Consider the following 19,013-nt stretch of genomic DNA (forward strand, 5'->3'; position numbering starts at 1 on the left):
CAGTCAGAAGGTATCTTTAGGAGGATTATAAACCCAGGTGGTTGTGCTCCAGGGCTCCAACCACTTTGTTATGGAGGAAGGATGGGGTAGTCATTGAAGGAGAAGTTTCTGTTTATCTGAATGGCCCATGATGCAAAATTAGCAACTAGGCCAGGAAGTTGGCTGCACCATAGTTAGACCTGCACTTTTCCTTCTTTTCTCATCAGAAGGGTGGCATAGATCGCCCATCCCAGGGTGAACTTGTGTTGCCCCCAGTGCCAGCACCTTCCAGACCTTGTGTCAGCTGACAGAACTTAACGTGTTATTACCAAGCACACTGCCCAGAACGCAAACCCATCACTCACCTGTAGATAGGCCTGTTTCCTAGCTAGAAGTGGAGGGGTGGGTCGGACGCTCTCTAAAGTCTTTTCTACCCTAGCAATCCAGTCTGGCAGAAATGCACTCTTTCTGGGGGGCAAGAATTTCCCCTCTATTTCTACTCCCATTTTCTTTGCATACTTACATTTTAGCCTTAGAATTACTCTCTCATGTATGGTTTACTTCACATTTTGATCTGAAACAGGGAAAATCAACCCTGAGTGATCAAAAGAAGAGTTGTGCCTTTAAGCCTGGAGGGGCGCTGCCTCCAAAAGCATAAGCAACTGCCATCCAGGGCTGGAAAGCACATGTTGCAGCTGTGCCAACTCCATCTGAGGCTTTGAATGAAAGCCCATAATATTTTCAGTTTGTAGCAAGAGCTAAAAGAGCTATTTTTGGCATTCCTTTCTCTCCCTACTGGTCTATACTGGATAGTCTTAATATTGCTGGTGCTAAAATAAACATAACCAAATGGGGTCATTATATCTAACCTGTTTTGACACTGGATTCAGATACCCCAAAGGCATGATGCATCAGTAGTCTCTGAAGCAGGCTGTACTTTGGGAACTTTGCTATTGTGGTTGGATCAGCCATGACCTCCCTACCTGCACTAATCACTAAACACAGGATGCTGGGCCCTGTTTTAAGGGGTGGGGGCCACAGAATGTGATTGGGTGGAATCTTTATGTCCCTTTTAGCTGGAGATGGCACAACTCTGACCATATGTCTGCCCAAAGAGACATGGTACAGAGCCATGCCGCATTGTTCTCCCACCAGAAAGGCTGTATGGCTGAATTAGAGCGTGTAGGGGTTAGAAATGCGCCGCTTTCTTGAAATGGCCACCAGCCTTGTACTAAATACGTTTGACTGGGGCCATCTGTCTGCCCGTCAAAGTGTGGTCCAGTTTCCATCAGATAAGTCTGGAAGAGGAAGGTTTTTGTTGTTGTTTTGTTTTTTGCATCCAGCTTGTTAAAAGATATGAAGAATGAGAAAGTTTTAGCTCAGCAAGAAATGTAACAATTTAGTTTTTATTCTGTCATTATTCTAAAAGCTTCTAGAATTGTCATCTGCCTTTTCACCTAATTATACACATATATACACACTCTTTATATATATACTTTGCATATATTATGCATATTATGTAAATATATACATATATACACATATTGAAAGTATGTGTATATACATATATAATATTTATATAATTATACACATTAGTATACACATACTTTATATAGTATATGCAAGTATATATTATAGCATGTATTCAGCATATATAAAGGTCTCTAAAGACAGGCAGACCTATGAAAACATAGCTCTTATCACCTATTACTGAGTGACCTGGGGTACTATGCTTAACTTCTCTAAAACTTAAATTATCATTTCCAGTCCACTGGACAATAATAGGGCAAAATGATATAATAGTGACAAAACACATAAGCATTCAGTACAACTAGCTCAATAAATACTTATTTTAAAATAAAGTCCCTCTGGCTCTAGAGGACAGAACAAGGAATATAAGGCCAGCTCTCCTGATGGTTACCGCTGCTTAGCACTGGAAAGCCTACCTGTGGAGGCGTGAACCCCAGGACCAGAGACAGGGTGACTGGAAGCTGAGAGAGGACCACTGCGAAAAATTGTAGAGTCCTCACAGCAGGAAGTTCAACGAAATCATCTCCATAGCCTCCAGGATTTTTTTAAATGGCAGGTTACTCTTACACTTACAAGGCATAGGGGATCATATACTGTCATGAAAGGTATACAGGCAGAAAGGAAAGCGTGCCATATAGTACCTCAAATGGTACCTGACATGGGGCAGGCATTCAGATAATGTGTGTTGAATGAGTCGGTGAATGAATATGAAACATCAGTACAACTGTCCTGTCAGTCCCATGATAGCAATCAGCAGCCTTACCACCACATCAGCTTCTTGTTTCTGAGCTCACTGGCCTGGGGGGAGAGAAATCCAACTAGTTTGTCTGCAATTAAAAGGCAGAAGGCCAGGTGCAGTGGCTTACGCCTGTAATCCCAGCACTTTGGGAGGTGGAGGCAGGCTGACCACTTGAGCCCAAGAGTTCAGGCCCAGCCTGAGCAACATAGTGAGACCCCCATCTCAAAAGAAAAGTTAAAACACAAAAAACCAAAAAACCCGCCACCAACAAAAAAAACAGCCAACCAAGATTCCAAAGGCTCTAGTCCACAGGTGGCACTAGGGGTCACTCAGAAAATAAAAATAAAACAAAAAATTACTTAGGAAAATCTAAAGCACTATATTTGGTGCTTCATTATATCTGAAGCAAGTTGAATATGGTACCCAGAGAAACAAGGTAGGGAAGCTGCACATTTATAAAGCTTATTAGAATATGCTTTGATTTATGCAGTATTCGAAGCTTGAGCCTGGGAACTAAGACCATACAACAAAGCAAGGATTAAACTATCAGCATGTGGGACCCAACCAGCTTTCCCAGCAACCATTGAGGCCACTGTGACTTTCCTTAGTGTTGTAAAATGTAGATTAGCCCTACCTCTTAAGACAAGGTAGAACTCACCACAACCAATTTTCACTACTGTAGTATCTAGTGGCTTTCAAATCAGGCAAACTAGGTGTTTCATCCCAGTCGGGCCGCATGCTAACTGTGTGACTTTCAGGCAAATTACACAACTTTTCTAAGTCTCAGTTTTTAACTTGTTAAGTAGAAATAATAGTCATTGTCCCAGAGGTTATTGAGTAGATGAAGATAACATGGAGGAGTATTTAATAAGTGTTCCTTCCCTCCTTCCCCTGCCTTTTAGGCAAAACTGGTTTTGGTATGATGTGGGAAGGGCGGAGAAGGCGTGGGATGTTTTAAATTATATGTAAAATACATTTTTTTTTTTTTTTGGAGATGGAGTCTTCCTCTGTCACCCAGGCTGGAGTACAGTGGGGTGATCTCAGCTCACTGCAGCCTCTGCCCCCAGGTTCCAGAGATTCTCCTGCCTCAGACTCCCAGGTAGCTGGGATTACAGGCACGTGCCACCATGCCCAGCTAATTTTTGTAATTTTAGTAGAGACAGTTTCCTCATGTTGGTCAGGCTGGTCTCAAACTCCTGACCTCAGGTGATCTGCCCGCCTCAGCCTCCCAAAGTGCTGGGATTACAGATCTGAGCCACTGCACCAGGCCTAAGATACGTATTTTTTAATTACTTGTGGATTGAAAGGATTATTATTGCCTTCAACAATGCTGTGAATAACTGGCCAAAATATGGACAAAAGACCCTCTGTAAGTGACTAGCTGGGTGCTAGGGTGGAATCGATTCTTACTTCAGATGGCCGAGCAGGCAGGCCTCCGAATTTGTTTTCATTCCTTCAGCTTCTACATCTTGCCTTTGAATATATGTTTAAAATGTTATTTCTCTTGACTCAAACCCCGTCACTGCAGTAAAACTTCCTTTACTTTTAGAAGGATCTAAGTTCCAAGAAAAAAAGAAGGAGAAAAAGAGAGTTACTGTCATTTTCCTATTTCATAGACGGTTTTGAAAGCCTTTAGTGTTTGGGTGGGGCCCAGTCACACCCTTCGCAATCCGCAGACCAGTGGTTTAAATTTGTCATCTTTGTGGGCTGTAAAGTGAAACCATGTACCAAAGAAAAATAGTGAATGACTCACTCACATGTGATCTTCCAGCGAAGAGAAGGATTCAGTAGGAATGTGCCACAAGGCTGGCAGGTCCCTTCATAATGTAGGCTCAGGGCGCCTGTTCTGGGATGTGGGTCAATGTTAGGAACCTGAATGGAGGCCGCCAAGTTGTGATGGGGTCTGAAGGAGAGCATCAGTTACTGGGGTGAATTCACCACAATGCAACATCCAGCAGACCCAGAGAAACTCTCTCGCAGCACAGCAAGAAAGGGGGGGTTCCTATTCACCAGGCTCATTAAACCTGTACGCACATACACATGTGCAAACACACACACATGCAGACACACACATGTTGCTAATTTATTTATCTATATTAAGAAATATGGAGCCAGGCATGGTGGTTCACCCCTGTAATCCTAGCACTTTGGGAGGGTGAGGCGGGCAATCGCTTGAGCCTAGGAGTTCAAGGCCAGCCTGGGCAATGCAGCAAGGCCTTGTCTCTAGAAAGTTAAAAAAAAAAAAAATTAGCTGGGCATGGTAGCATGTGCCTGTAGTTTCAGCTACTCAGGAGGCTGAGGCGGCAGGATCTCTTGAGCTAAGGAGTTCGAGGCTGCAGTGAGCTGTGACTGTACCACTGCACTGCAGCCTGGGCAACAGGGTGAGACCCTGTCTCAAAAAAAAGAAAAAAAAAATATATATATATATATAATTTAGGCAAAAATCCTCATGCTCCAATATTTGTAGACAGGTTGATTTGGGAAGCCAAACTCTAGTCTAAAAGGTGCTTGGCAAACATGGAACAAGGAAGTATTAGAATTCATCTTCACAGTGGGGAAATACCTGACCCCTGACCACTGGCTTCACCCTTTCCGTAGGACAGGGCTTAGATGAATGTTTCAAAGTAAGCATCTGTGCCAGTTTTGCATGGAGCTTGCTTTGCTGATAGACACAAGTTTTCTTTAAACATGCTAATACCTTCCAGCAAGCCTGCTTCAACCCAGGAGCTGTTCTTTCTCATTAAAATGCGTTTGCATATCTTTGTTTTGATGGATGTTTGCTGATTTTACTAGTCTAATGCTTAGGGAAGTATCTACTTTGCCTGCTTTCCAAATTCTGGGTGAGAGAGGAGAATGCACCACACCATTGCCTCCACATATAGCCTACTAAATAGGACTTGAAATCAGAAGTCCTTATTCCACATCCCTGCAGTCTGCCATAAGGACAGAAGAAACTTTCTACTTGAGTCAGCACCTGGCTTGCCCATTTCTGGCAGATGCAAGCGGGCAGTTTGTGTTGTAGTGTATTATTATCCTTCTGAACATCCTGGAAACCAGGATAGATGTATTCTCAACATACCTACTTTTTCTTTATGAATTCATTGTAAATTATTTCCATGAATTTATTTAATCTTAGTTGAAATAAGTTGAAGTTATTTACAACTTATTTTTCCCTTTGGTAACTGCTATTGAGATAGGTCTCATATGTTTAATTCCCAACGATCTTTCAGTTGCTCTAAAACTATGTCTTAAAACTTCAGATCCCTATCCTAAGCCCTAGTTGTAGAGTTCAGACACTGTTAAGAAGCTGTGCTCACCTACCCATGTTCTTCATAACCCTAGGTTTTTAAAGACATCACTAAAAAGTGCGTCACCTTCAGGCTTCATCCTTCCATCTGGAACAGTCCTGATGCTTTTAGAGTTATTTGAGTCACCCCTAAAATGGGGGCATGTTTGCATTTTACAGATGTAAAAACTGAGGTATAGTTGCTAATTATTTCGCCCCATCTATGAGCAGCAAAGGAGCTTTTAAACCCCCAACACAGTCTGAGTCATTGTGGAATTGGTCATAATGTGCAGCTTATGGATTGTAGAAAGGCCTTCAGAGAGAAAGAACAAAGGAATCAAGGAAGCTGAGGCAGCAAAGAATGTTGGGCAGAGGCTCTGCTAAGAGTATGGCACTGTGAGGCAGGTGGAAAATGAGGTGGGAAGGTTATAGGTGGAGCTTCCAGAAGAAAGGCTTTTCAGTCCTTGGGAGTTATCATTGTGTGCAGCTAAGAGAGGCCTACAGCAATTGTGTTTTGGGGGGTGCATTTCTTTCCTCTTTCTGCTCCCCCCATCCTTGTGCCAAGAGTTATTGAGGCCTTACCAGGTGCCAGGCTCTAGGCTAATAAGCATTTGTGTAGACTGACTTTATACATATTATCTGATATAACAATGAATCGAGGAGTACCATTTTCTGCATTTATTTCTATACTCTATTTAGAAATTTGTTTGGTGGCCGGGCACAGTGGCTCACACCTGTAATCCCAGCACTTTGGGAGGCCGAGGTGGGCAGATCATGAGGTCAGATAGAGACCATCCTGGCAAACATGGTGAAACCCTATCTCTACTAAAAATTCAAAGATTAGGCCGGGCGCGGTGGCTCAAGCCTGTAATCCCAGCACTTTGGGAGGCCGAGACGGGCGGATCACGAGGTCAGAAGATCGAGGCCATCCTGGTTAACACTGTGAAACCCCGTCTCTACTAAAAAATACAAAAAATCTACCGGGCGCCTGTAGTCCCAGCTACTCGGGAGACTGAGGCAGGAGAATGGCGTGAACCTGGGAGGCGGAGCTTGCAGTGAGCCGAGATCCGGCCACTGCACTCCAGCCTGGGCGACAGCGCGAGACCCCAAAAAAAAAAAAAAAAAAAAAAAAAAAAAATTCAAAGATTAGTTGGGCACGGTGGCAGGCGCCTGTGATCCCAGCTACTGGGGAGGCTGAGGCAGGAGAATCACTTGAACCCGGGAGGCGGAGGTTGCAGTGAGCAGAGATCACGCCACTGCACTCCAGCCTGGCAACAGAGCGAGACTCTGTTTCAAAAAAAAAAAGAAATTTGTTTCATACTAGTAAAACTTTAATAAATAAACAACAGCTGTCTGTATATAAATGTGTATATTACACTGTGTGCTGTCCGAGTTTCAAAATAAATTGACTAAAAGTATCCAGTGTTCAAGTATGATACCTTCTTTTTCCTTAAGTGAAATATTTCTAGCTCCTTGCGTAATGACTCTCAGTATTTCCAGAAGGCTTTGATCAAGGTATCTTTCCACTTCTTGATGTGGTAAAAAGGAGTGGAATGTTCATATTGAAGGTTGCCTTTTTTGGAGAGGTGTCCCCTATCCCTGCCTCCTCACTTGTCATTTATTCCAAAACTACATGAAAGCAAAGGGAAGGCCCTTGCTCTGAAAAGCTGTATCTGCCAGGGTTGTCAGCCAATTAGCATATGAATCATACTTACCAAGGGATATGGGTACATGTGGATCATTCACATGACATGAAACAGGGCCTCCAGACCAAGGACTGGCTGGGATCTATGAAGGTCTTAAGCTCTGCCCATGACTTTTATTTGTTTGTTTGTTTATCAATATTTGTTTTATTTTCCTTTCTTTCTTCTTTTTTTTTTTTTTTTTTTTTTTTTGAGACAGAGTCTCACTCTGTCACCCAGGCTGGAGTGCTGTGGCACAATCTCAACTCACTGCAACTTCTACCTCCCAGGTTCAAGCGATTCTTGTACCTCAGCCTCCCTAGTAGCTGGGATTACAGGCATGCACCGTCATGCCTTGCTAATTTTGGTATTTTTAGTAGAGGCAGGATTTCACTGTGTTGGCCAGGCTGGTCTTGAACTCCTGACCTCAAGTGATCTGCCCGCCCCTGCCTCCCAAAGTGCTGAGGTTACAGGCGTGAGCCATCTCGCCCTGCCCTGTGTGTTAATAACTGTTTAAAAAATTTCCACCCTGCTAAGACGAGTCTCTGACTCTCTGTGCCTTTCTCCATTCTTCTGTTAACTAACCTCATGTTTTTATTAGCATCTGTAAGACCCATAAGGGGAAACTGAGAGAGCAAATTCAGTAAGACTCCCTTGGTTTTGCAGCGGTAAGGTTATATGAGGTGTTTATGTAAAAGGAGCCCCCCCGCCCTTTTTTTTTTTTTCCTTTTGAGATGGAGTTTCGCTCTTGTTGCCCAGGTTGGAGAGCAGTGGTGCAATTTCAGCTCACTGCAACCTCCACCTCCCAGGTTCAAGTGATTCTTCCACCTCAGCCTCCTGAGTAGCTGGGATTACAGGCGCCTGCCACCACGCCTGACTAATTTTGTGTATTTTTAGTAGAGACGGGGTTTCATCAGGTTGGCCAGGCTGGTTTCAAACTCCTGACCTCAGGTGATCCACCTGCCTCGGCCTCCCAAAATGCAGGAATTACAGGCGTGAGCCACCGCATCCGGCCAAAAGGAGCCCCCTTGACCACAGCATTTACCATGACCTGGGTAACTGGCATATTCATCAGACAAATAGCCCAATGATCATCAAGCCAGTCCTGTGTGGTTTGCATGTGAAGCATATCAGCTGCTTCATCGGGGTGTTCTACTTTTACAAGGGGAGAGGAACAGTCCCCCTTCTCAGGGTAAACAGACCTTAGCGTGGCTTTTCTCCAGTCCACCAGGCTGGATGTTCTCTCAGGAATAACCTCCTGTGCCTCTGGACTACCGGAAACATCTGCAATTGCTCCACGGAGAGCTGTGGGTCCTGCATCAACCCAAACACGAATGCTAGCGCTTTGAATACTTTGCAGTGTTCAAAACCTAAGACACTGTCACTCACTTAGTTACTCACACAACACATTTGAATAAAGGTTCTTCAGGAAGTTTATGATACTGATCTACAAAATGAAATAATTTTTGGCTGGGCGCGGCAGCTCACGCCTGTAATCCCAGCACTTTGGGAGGCGGGCGGATCATGAGGTCAGGAGATTGAGACCATCCTGGCTAACACGGTGAAATCCCATCTCTAATAAAAATACAAAAAATTAGCTGGGTGTGGTGGTGGGCGCCTGTAGTCCCAGTTACTCTGGAGGCTGAGGCAGGAGAATGGTGTGAACCCGGGAGGCAGAGTTTGCAGTGAGCCGAGATCATGTCACTGCACTCCAGCCTGGGCAACTGAGATTGCGTCACTGCACTCCAGCCTGGGCGACAGAGTGAGACTCTGTCACAAAAAAAAAAAAAAAAAGAAAAGAAAAGAAATAATTTCTTCACACTATACCCTGTGTTTTCAATCGTTTCATGGTTTGCCTTCCACCCCACATGAACTGCCTTCTTGGTTACCAGAGTTCTTAGTGATATTGTCTGTAATCTCAGCATAATTTTGCCATTGGTGGGTGGCTTTGCAGTTAGTGGCCAAAGCATAGACTCACTGAAATCTGAGCTTGGTCTGACCCAGCAATCTCTTTTAATTTTATTTGAGCTATTACAGATAACAATAAGCAAGGGATTGAATATGTCGCCTTTTCTTATTAGTTTGCATTTCCCTATGCATCCAATAAGCCAAGTCCTTGGGGTAGCTTTTACCTTTACTAACAGATCTCAGCATGGTATGCTACTCTGTACCATGGGTGGCTGTTACCAATGTCCTGGGTTCTTGTAATTACCCAGGATAGAAATCAAGAGCAATCACCATACATAGCAGCAAAGAAAAAGTTTGTTTTGGCTTGTGCACAAGGGAGCCAATGCTGAGAAAGGAAAAGAAACAGACTGCTCCCAGAGGATAGTGTGTGGGTTAGTTTTATAGGGTCTTTCCATGGGAAAGGGTTACATCAGAGCATGTATAGGAGAGGCTTTTCTAGCACTCACACAGTAGCTCAGCATGCTTCTTCATGCATCATATGCAACATTAGCATTTTAAATCTCCACCCCACTCATTTTGAGCCTAAAAATGAGGAAGGGTAACTATAGGTTGGACTTTTTAAGTCTAGCTATGTATGCAGGGCTCCAGGGAAGTCCCCAGCCCCCTGAAATAAGAGCTTGTGGTTAATAAGCTTCTTGGGTCTTTTGTTATTAATTGACTGAGAGTTAGATAAGTTAGAGCTTGAGTGAAGGGCTTCTATCATTTTCTTCCAGGCCATTTTATTTATTTTTATTTTGTTTATTTATTTATTTATTGAGACAGAGTCTCACTCTGTTGCCCAGGCTGGAGTGCAGTGGTGCAATCTTGGCTCACTGCAACTTCCACCTCTGGGGGTTCACATGATTCTCCTGCCTCAGCCTCCTGAGTAGCTGGGATTACAGGCACCCACCACCATGCTCAGCTTAATTTTTATATTTTTATTAGAGATGGGGTTTCATCATGTTGGCCAGGCTGATCTCGAACTCCTGACCTCAGGCAATCTACCCACCTCAGCCTCCCAAAGTGCTGGGATTACAGGCATGAGCCACCATGCCTGACCCAGACCGTTTAAAAATAGGGAGCCCACCAGCCTGCCTGTCTCATGACCATGTGGCCACCTAGGAATCAAAGTTCCTCATCCCTAACCCTTTTGTTCTTTCTCTTTCCAAACCACATATTTCTGCAAGCCAGGGCCATACTAGCAAACCTCACTTCTGACACCGATTGTATAGGAAAACAATTTTTTCCTTATACTTTAACACTTTTTCACTCCTAGCACCAGATTTGGGTGGGTGAGGAGGCGGGGTGGGGGTTCCCACATCAAGCAGTTCTTCAGTTCTCTTTGGACACCAACTGGGTGTGCCACAATTTAACTCAGTTCTGACACTATCAAGTTAGCACAGACCCCACTGGTTAAGGCAGGGGTGTCCAATCTTTTGACTTCCCTGGGACACACTGGAAGAAGAAGAATTGTCTTGGACCACACATGAAATACACTAACACTAACAATAGCTCCTGAGCTTAAAAAAAAAAAAAATTGAAAAAATCTCGTATGTTTTAAGAAAGTTTATGAATTTGTCTTGAGCCAGATTCAAAGCTGTCCTGGGCTGCATGTGGCCCATGGGCCACAGGTTGGACAAGCTTGGGTTAAGGGGTCAGTCTCACAAGCCTCCCCACTTCAGATGCCAGTGGCAAGTCCAGCTTGTCACCTGTGCTTCTGATGGAATGGCTAGAAATCAGAGGTTCCCATGACCCCCTGTTGACTTTCATCATTTGCTAGAATGGCTCACAGGACTCAGGAAAACAGTTTATTTACTGGATTATCGGTTTATAATAAAGGGATACAGTCTGGGAACAGCCACATGGAAGAATGCATAGAGTAGGGCATGTGGGGAGGGGCTCACAGCTTCCACGGCCTCTCCAGATGCACCGTCTTCCCAGCACCTCCATGTGTTCACTAACCTGGAAGCTCTTCAAACCCTTTACTCCCTATTTCCCACTGTCCTTTGGGTTTTTATGGAGTCTTCGTCACATAGGCATGATTGATCAAATCATTGGCCATTGGTAATGAAATCAGTCTCCAACCCTTCTCCCCTCTTATGAGATGAGAGGTTGGACTGAAAATTCCAACTCTCTAATTACAGAGTTTTTTTACTGGAGCAACCAGTCCCCCTTCCTATAGTTATCTGGTGGCTTTCCAGACAGCCCCTCATTACCATGAACTCAGGTGTGGTTAATGGGGCTTGTTATGAATAACAAAATATGCTCCTTTCACCCTTATTGTTCTTATCACTTAGAAAATTCCAAGGGATTTAGGAGTTCTGTACCAGGAACAGGAGGATGAAGAGGTGTATATTCCTTATTCTAGGTCACAATATTATATGGCCTGACTGCATCTTCATCTCATGACACTCTTGCCCTTGTTCACAATGCTTTTGTCCATCCCTCAAACACAGTAAGTGCATTTCTGCTTCAGGGCCTTTGCACTGACTGTTCCAGCTGCCTGAGAGTTCTCCTTCAGAACTTTGAATGGCTAGCCCCTTCCCTTCATTCAGGTCTTAGTTCAGATGTCAACTCAGAGATGCCTCCTGGATCGCCCTGCCTAGGCCAGCTTCTTCCTGGTAACCTGATCCTGTTATCCTCCATGTCAGGGGTCAGCAAATGTTTTCTGTGAAGGGCCAGACAGTGAATATTCTTAGCTCCCTGGGCCGCATGGTCTCTGTCACAACTACTCATTTCTGCTGTTGTAGCTTGAAAGTAGCCACAGATAAAATATAAACAAGTGACTGTTCCAATAAGTCTTTGAAATTTGAATTTTGTATAATTTTCACGTCATAAAATATCATTTTTTTTATTTTTTAGTCAATTATAAAAAAATATAACGACATTCTTGGCTTGTAGGTCATGCAAAAGCAGGATTTCACTCGTGAGCTATTGTGGTTTGCCGATCCTTGTTCTGTGCTATCATCCTGTTATATTTTCATCATCTCACCAAAATCAGAAATTATCTCATTTATTCCTTCTAAAATTTGTTGTTGGTGGCAAAAAAGTTGAGTAGAAGTTAGAAGTAAGAGTTAAAAATATATTTTAAAATTGTCAAAGTGTTTTAGCAGCCTATGCTGGGCCTGTTAATATCAGAACTAATTAGAGTTAGCCAAATTACAATGCATCTCTACAGCAGATATCAGCACTGTCACCAAGTCTACTGTCTCTGGGGTCAGAAAAGGCCTGGTTGATGTATATCTGGCATTTAGAAAGAGAAATTGGGCTGGGCGCAGTGGCTCACGCCTGTAATCCCAGCACTTTGGGAGGCCAAGGCGGGTGGATCATCTGAGGTTGGGAGTTTGAGATCAGCCTGACCAACATGGAGAAACCCCATCTCAACTAAAAATACAAAATTAGCCAGGCGTGGCGGCACATGCCTGTAATCCCAGGTACTCAGGAGGCTGAGGCAGGAGAATCACTTGAACCCGGGAGGCAGAGGTTGCAGTGAGCCAAGATGGTGCCATTGCACTCCAGCCTGGGCAACAGAGCAACACTCTGCCTCCAAAGAAAAGGAAAGAGAAGTCAGAATGAATCCTTTTTTTTTTTTTTTTTAATGAAATAAGGGGCTCAAGCAATGATTTCTATTGTGGAAAGAGCTTGAAAATTACGTTTGTTAAACGTAACTGCACTCCAGCCTGGGCAACAAGAGCGAAACTGTCTCAAAAAAAAAAAAAAAAAAAAAAAGGAAGAAAGAAAGAGAAGTCAGAGGGCCAGGTGCGGTGGCTCACGCCTGTAATCCCAACACTTTGGGAGGCTGAGGTGGGCAGATCACTTGAGGTCAGAAGTTCAAGACCAGCCTGGCCAATATGGTGAAATCCTGTCTTGGATTCTTGAAATCCTAACTTGGTCTCTACTAAAAATACAAAAATTAGCTGGGCATGGTAATGCATGCCTGTAATCCCATCTACCAGGGAGGCTGAGACAGAAGACTCACTTGAACCTGGGAGGCAGAGGTCGCACTGAGCCAAGATTGTGCCGCTGCACTCCAGCCTGGGCAACAGAGCAACACTCTGCCTCCAAAAAAAAGGAAAGAGAAGTCAGAATGAATCCTTTTTTTTTTTTTTTCCTAATGAAATAAGGGGGCTCAAGTAATGATTTCTGTTGTGGAAAAAGCTTGAAAATTATGTTTGTTAAAGCTATTTGTCAAAAGATAAAGATGTCTAGTTATGTAAAAAATAAAATTAAAAAATAAATGTGTTGTTTATCTCTCCTGGTAGACTATAAATGCCTTGACAGCAGGTTCATTGTCTTATCCACTGCATTATCTCTTTCAACAGAACAAGTGTGCCTGGAGAGATGTTGTGAGAGGTCATTTAGGAACATTTGGTGATTGAATGAGTAAATCTATACAGTCCATGAGTCACTACATCTGATAAAGCCTTCCAAACATCCCCCGTATATCATATTCCAGTGCCACACCCTGCCCAGGCCTTTGCCTCTACCCATCTGTTCCTGTAGTCATCTCTCAAGCCTTCTTAACTCCTTCTCCCTCACTCCAGTCTCTCTTTCCAGTTTACCCTATAGTAAAGTACAGTACCTTGCTAAAGTTTTTCTTTTATTATGGCATTTCTCTGCAAATAACAAAAAGCTTTCCACAGTATTCCCATGACCTGTGGTATGCTGTAAAGCCAGACTCCTCAGCCAGGCATGCAAGGCCCATACCATTCAGTTTACTTTGGCTTTTCCAACCTTGTTTCTGAGCCTTCCCTGGAATGAGCCCTCTGCTGTCATGCCCGCATTTCCTCATTATCCCTGAAACTGCAGCTCATTCCCACTCTGCACCTTTGCTCAGGCTGTGCCCCAGGACTAGTTGGTTCTCCCCTTAGTTGAACCCGCAGGTAATAGGGGTCAGTGGGCAATGAATGATGGGAAACAGGGAGAATGAAACTGGAAGGTAAAAAGCAAATGTGATCAAACAAGGCCTAAGTGGTAATCAGGTGGGTTAAGAAGGACTTAGTTATCATCAAAAGGCACGCTGCTGCTTGGTCAGATTATCTAGACCAGTGTTTTTCAAACTACTGTACAGGCAAATATTTGGGGAATCTTGTAAAAATGCAGATTCTGGGAGTAGGTCTGGGGTAGGGATCTGAGATTCTGCTTTTTCTTTCTTTCTTTCTTTTGAGACAGGGTCTCACTCTGTTACCCATACTGGAGTGCAATGGCATGATCTTGGCTCGCTGCAACCTCTGCCTCCCAGGTTCAAGTGATTCTCCTGCCTCAGCCTCCCAAGTAGCTGGAATTACAGGCGTGTGCCACTACCCCCCAGCTAATTTTTATATTTTTAGTAGAGATGGGGTTTCACCATGTAGGCCAGGCTGGTCTCAAACTCCTGACCTCAAATGATACACCTGCCTCAGCCTCCCAAAGTGCTGGGATTACAGGCATGAGCCACCGTGCCCAGCCAGATTCTGCATTTTTAACAAGCTCCCGGGAATGCACGTACTCCTGGTTCTCGGATGACTCTTTGAGTATCAAAGATCTAACTAAATTCTGAGAAAAGGAGCCTTATCCAGGTGGTTTGCGCCTGTAGTCCCAGTGACTCGGGAGGCTGAGGCAGGAGGATTGCTCGAGTCCAGGAGTTTGAGGCTGCAGTGGGCTATGATTGCACCACTACACTCCAGCCTGGACATGGAGGGAGACCCTGACTGAAAAAAAAAACAAGAAAAGAGCAGGTGCCTTGTTCATATGACTTAGATATGGGAACAGGAGGTGGTGGGCTGCCGTTAGGGAACTGTTTATATATCACGAGAACTCCACAAGAGTCCTAGACTACAATGAAGACATTTCTTGCATTCTAAACAACTGAAAGAAATGTGTGATGATGATGAAAGAGGGGGTGCTGAAAACCGAGGACACAGTTAAGTGTATAAGCCTGCAGCTTAAAGGGAAGAAACACCTTTAGTCCTAGAATAGTGGCAGTAAAAATCACCATTGGGAAATGAAAAGATCCTCATGTTGGTTGGGCTGCCGGCCTGTCATCACACACACACACGTACACACACACCCAAACACACTCACACAGATGCACACACAGAGGGGAGGCTGGTATGCTGTACTTTCCTCTGATGCAGTTGGATTATCTCCTTTCTCAAAGGGGGAACCTCTTCTGGTCTGCTATAACATTCAGTTCAGAATCTGTGTCCAGCTTGAGTACAAGTAATGGTACCTTACCCTAACAAAACAATAGGAATCCTTTCTGTCGTGTGTATCTCCAAACAGAAGAACAGGTAGGAAAATATTTTACCAGTATGATAAACTTGACTTTTTTAACAGTTTCTCTAATTACTAGCCCACTCCTTATATCTTTGGCTAATCAGTAACTGGCCTTTTGATTAAGTTGGATGTCATTTCCTCATGGCTTAGCTTCATGCAAACTGCAAGTTATCCTGATAAATGATTTTAATGCCATTTCCTTCATCACAATCATTTCCCCTCTGCTTTTATCACAGAAGAACTTCTGCTTGGGTGACTGAACTCTGATCTTGACCTAGAGTCATGGCCATGGTAAGTTGTGAACTACCTCAACCTTATCTGGTGCCAGCTGCCAACAGGTACAGAATGTGGGCGCGGCGACTGTTAGCTTAAACAAAGCCTTGTTTACTCAACAGAGGGGAGGGAGGAGGACATGAAAAAGCAGATCTATTTCTAAACATCATTTAAATTTCTTTTAGGGGTGGTAAGCAACTTGACCTTGAAAACTGATTCAAAGAGAGAATTATTTGAATTCTTTTAACATCCTGAGAATATAGAAACAAGTTGTAGTTTTCTGTCTACGGAAGCACTACATGTTTATTTTAGAACATTTAAAAAGGAAAAACTAAAAATTCTGCAGGTTCTACCACCAGAAGAGGACTGCTATCCATATTCTGAGGTAGCCACATCATTTCAGGCTCTTCAAGAGGGGTATTTCCTAACAATATGGGTGTGTTGGCCGCCTCTTGCTTTACACAGTAATCAGACTCCTTGGACCTTGGTTATCTGATCTTTGGAACAAGCATCGAATTGAATCCCTTTGAGAGTTCTGTAAAGTTCAGCTCTGAGGTGGAAGCTGAGCCTCTTAGCTGAAAACATGGCTCTACCTAAGGCTGGCCATCTGCTCTCCTTCTCTCACCCAAATATGTTTCTGAATAGACAAGTAATTCTGATCCATGGTCTTCTGGAGGAAGCAATAATAGAAGTGGAAATCTTACACCTAGAGAGGAACTGGAGAGCCTGCCAGCTTGAGATGCCTTCCTTTAGGAAGATGGATGTGTAAAGTGAATTATCCTGAACAAAGAGTAATATACTCTTAATTTTTTTCTTTTTTGCATTAGATGTTCCAGAAATTTCTTCATGATCTCTGACAGTCAAAGGCTTATTCATGTGTGCCCCAAATCTCTCATGCTTTAGTTTAAAATCAATTTCTTGCTGATTGATTCTCCCTGGCCATGGAGAATTTTTTAAAAATATTTATTTATTTTTATTTTTTATTTTATTTATTTATTTTTATTTATTTATTTATTTTTGAGACAGAGTCTCCCTCTGTTGCTCAGGCTGGAGTGCAGTAGTGCTATCTCCGCTCACTGCAAGCTCCGCCTCCCGGTTCACGCCATTCTCCTGCCTCAGCCTCCCCAGTAGCTGGGACTACAGGCAACCACCACCAGGCCCGGCTAATTTTTTGTATCTTTTAATAGAGATGCGGTTTCACCTTGTTAGCCAGGATGGTCTTGATCTCCTGACCTCGTGATCCACCCACCTTGGCCTCCCAAAGTGCTGGGATTACAGGCGTGAGCCACCGAGCCTGGCCTATTTTTATTTTTTATAGGGATGAGGGGCTCGCTGTGTTGCCCAAGCTGTTCTCAAACTCCTGGCTTCAAGCAATCCTCCCACCTTGGCCTCCCAAAGTGCTGGGATTACAGGCGTGAGCCACTGTGCCTGGCCAACATGGAGAATATTTATTCAGAAATGCTTATGGTGCCCCTACTTTGTGCCAGATGTGGTACTAGGACTCAGAATTAATGAGATGCTTTTCCTGTCTTCAGTAGGCTCACAGCTTTCCTACAAATGAAGACTGTAATCAAGTGGCCCTTTGTGTGCTTTCCACTCTAGGAAATTACCTCAGTTGCTCTCATCTTTCCTCCTAAAACCTGTTTTTCTGTCATGACTATTATTTATTAGACAGATAAAGGACATTTTAAAAAGAAAACCACACTATCCAGTCACGACATTGGAAACACCAACTATTTGCCATTATTTTATTTTAGACTTTACTCATATGTATAATGATTTTTCAATAAGAGTAATAAGAGGATAAACAACAGTTTTATAGCCTTTCTTTTCCTCTACTTAGTATAGGAAACAAGTTATGTATTCACTCTGATCTTATGCTTTACCTCTTCTCTATGCTAATGAGATAATGTAATATTTATATTACATTTCATATCATTAAAATTATTTACTCTAGTGGTTATGTTTTAATTTTCTTCTTAATTTTTTTATTTTTATTTTTTTTTGACACAGAATCTCAATCTGTTGCCCAGGCTGGAGTGCAGTGGCGTGATCTCGGCTCACTACCACCTCCGCCCTGGGTTCAAGCGATTCCCCTGCTTCAGCCTCCCAAGTAGCTGGGATTACAGGTGCCCACCACCACACCCAACTAATTTTTTGTATTTTTAGTAGAGACAGGATTCCACCGTGTTGGCCAGGCTGGTCTCGAACTCCTGACCTCATGATCCACCCACCTCGGCCTCCCAAAGTGCTGGGATTACGGGCGTGAGCCACCGCGCCCTGCTTTCTTCTTAATGTTTAAAAAATTTGCCGAATTCTCTACAATATGTTTTTAAATCATTGTATTCAAGATTTTAAAACATGTTTTATGGAGGTATAATTTGCATATAGTGAAATGCACATCCTTTAAGGTTACTGGTCGATGAGTTTTGACAAATGTATATACCCACATAACCTACTCGTGTATCGAGGTAGGACATTTTATTGTTCCCAGAAGCTCCTCCATGCCCCTTTCGTATCAACTCCCCTTCCCACCCTCCACTCCACACAGGCAATGCAACTGCTGTTCTGAGTGTTATCATAAGTTAATTTTGCCTGTTCTAGAACATCCTATAAATGGAATCATAGAGTTGGTACTATTTTGTGTCTGACTTCTTTTTCTAGGCATTATATTCTTTTGCAATTCATCCGTGTTGTTGCATCAGTAGTTTGTTCCTCCATTCCTTTTTTTGCTCATTAGTATTCCATTGTATTGTATTCCGTTCTTTTTGGCATATATCTTCTTCATTATTAATGTAATAACAACATTTCATCGATTGTGATATGGCACCTATTTTTATCTATTCAGTTTCATCATTCCTTCTTGTATCCTCTCTGTTTCCTTTGCCTGCTATCACAATGGGCCCTCCTGGGACAGAATTCTGTATCTTCCCAGAATGGATAATGGTATATTATACTCTGAAATTTAATCAGTATGGGTATTTATCATGCTAACAGGGAACACATTTCTTGATCTTTTTCCTGGAGAAAAAGAGTCACTAAGAATGCTAACTGGTAAACAGAACCACCCTTGCCAATTCCTCTATCGATTCACCTTGTTGTATATTAATCCTAATCCCACAGTAGTGTCCCTCAGCAATGTAGTTTGCTTAATAGTTGAATGCAGTGTTTGAGTGCCATCCAAAATTTTTCAATACGGGAGTTCCAAAAGAACCTTGTGAAACATTCAACTCAGAAAGCTGTCTCATGCTAGGGCCAAAGGCCATGTTGGAATTCTGACAGCAAGTCACCAATTTGCGTATTACTACTGATATATAAT

General features: G+C 43.2%; 1 protein-coding gene across 3 annotated transcripts in view; it reads left to right on the top strand.

Annotated features, from left to right (window-relative positions):
* The window catches only part of ANXA4 (annexin A4), an 85,342-nt gene that overhangs the window by 23,174 nt on the left and 43,155 nt on the right, over positions 1-19,013 (top strand). For all 3 annotated transcript variants that reach the window (XM_023223954.2, XM_023223953.3, XM_023223952.3), the window contains one exon: positions 15,658-15,712. In XM_023223954.2, coding sequence (XP_023079722.1) covers positions 15,704-15,712 — 9 coding nt within the window. In that variant the 5' untranslated portion in view covers positions 15,658-15,703. The remainder of the gene's footprint in view (positions 1-15,657; positions 15,713-19,013) is intronic.

Source organism: Piliocolobus tephrosceles, chromosome 15 (assembly GCF_002776525.5).
Source record: "Piliocolobus tephrosceles isolate RC106 chromosome 15, ASM277652v3, whole genome shotgun sequence".
NCBI classification, from domain to species: Eukaryota; Metazoa; Chordata; class Mammalia; order Primates; family Cercopithecidae; genus Piliocolobus; species Piliocolobus tephrosceles.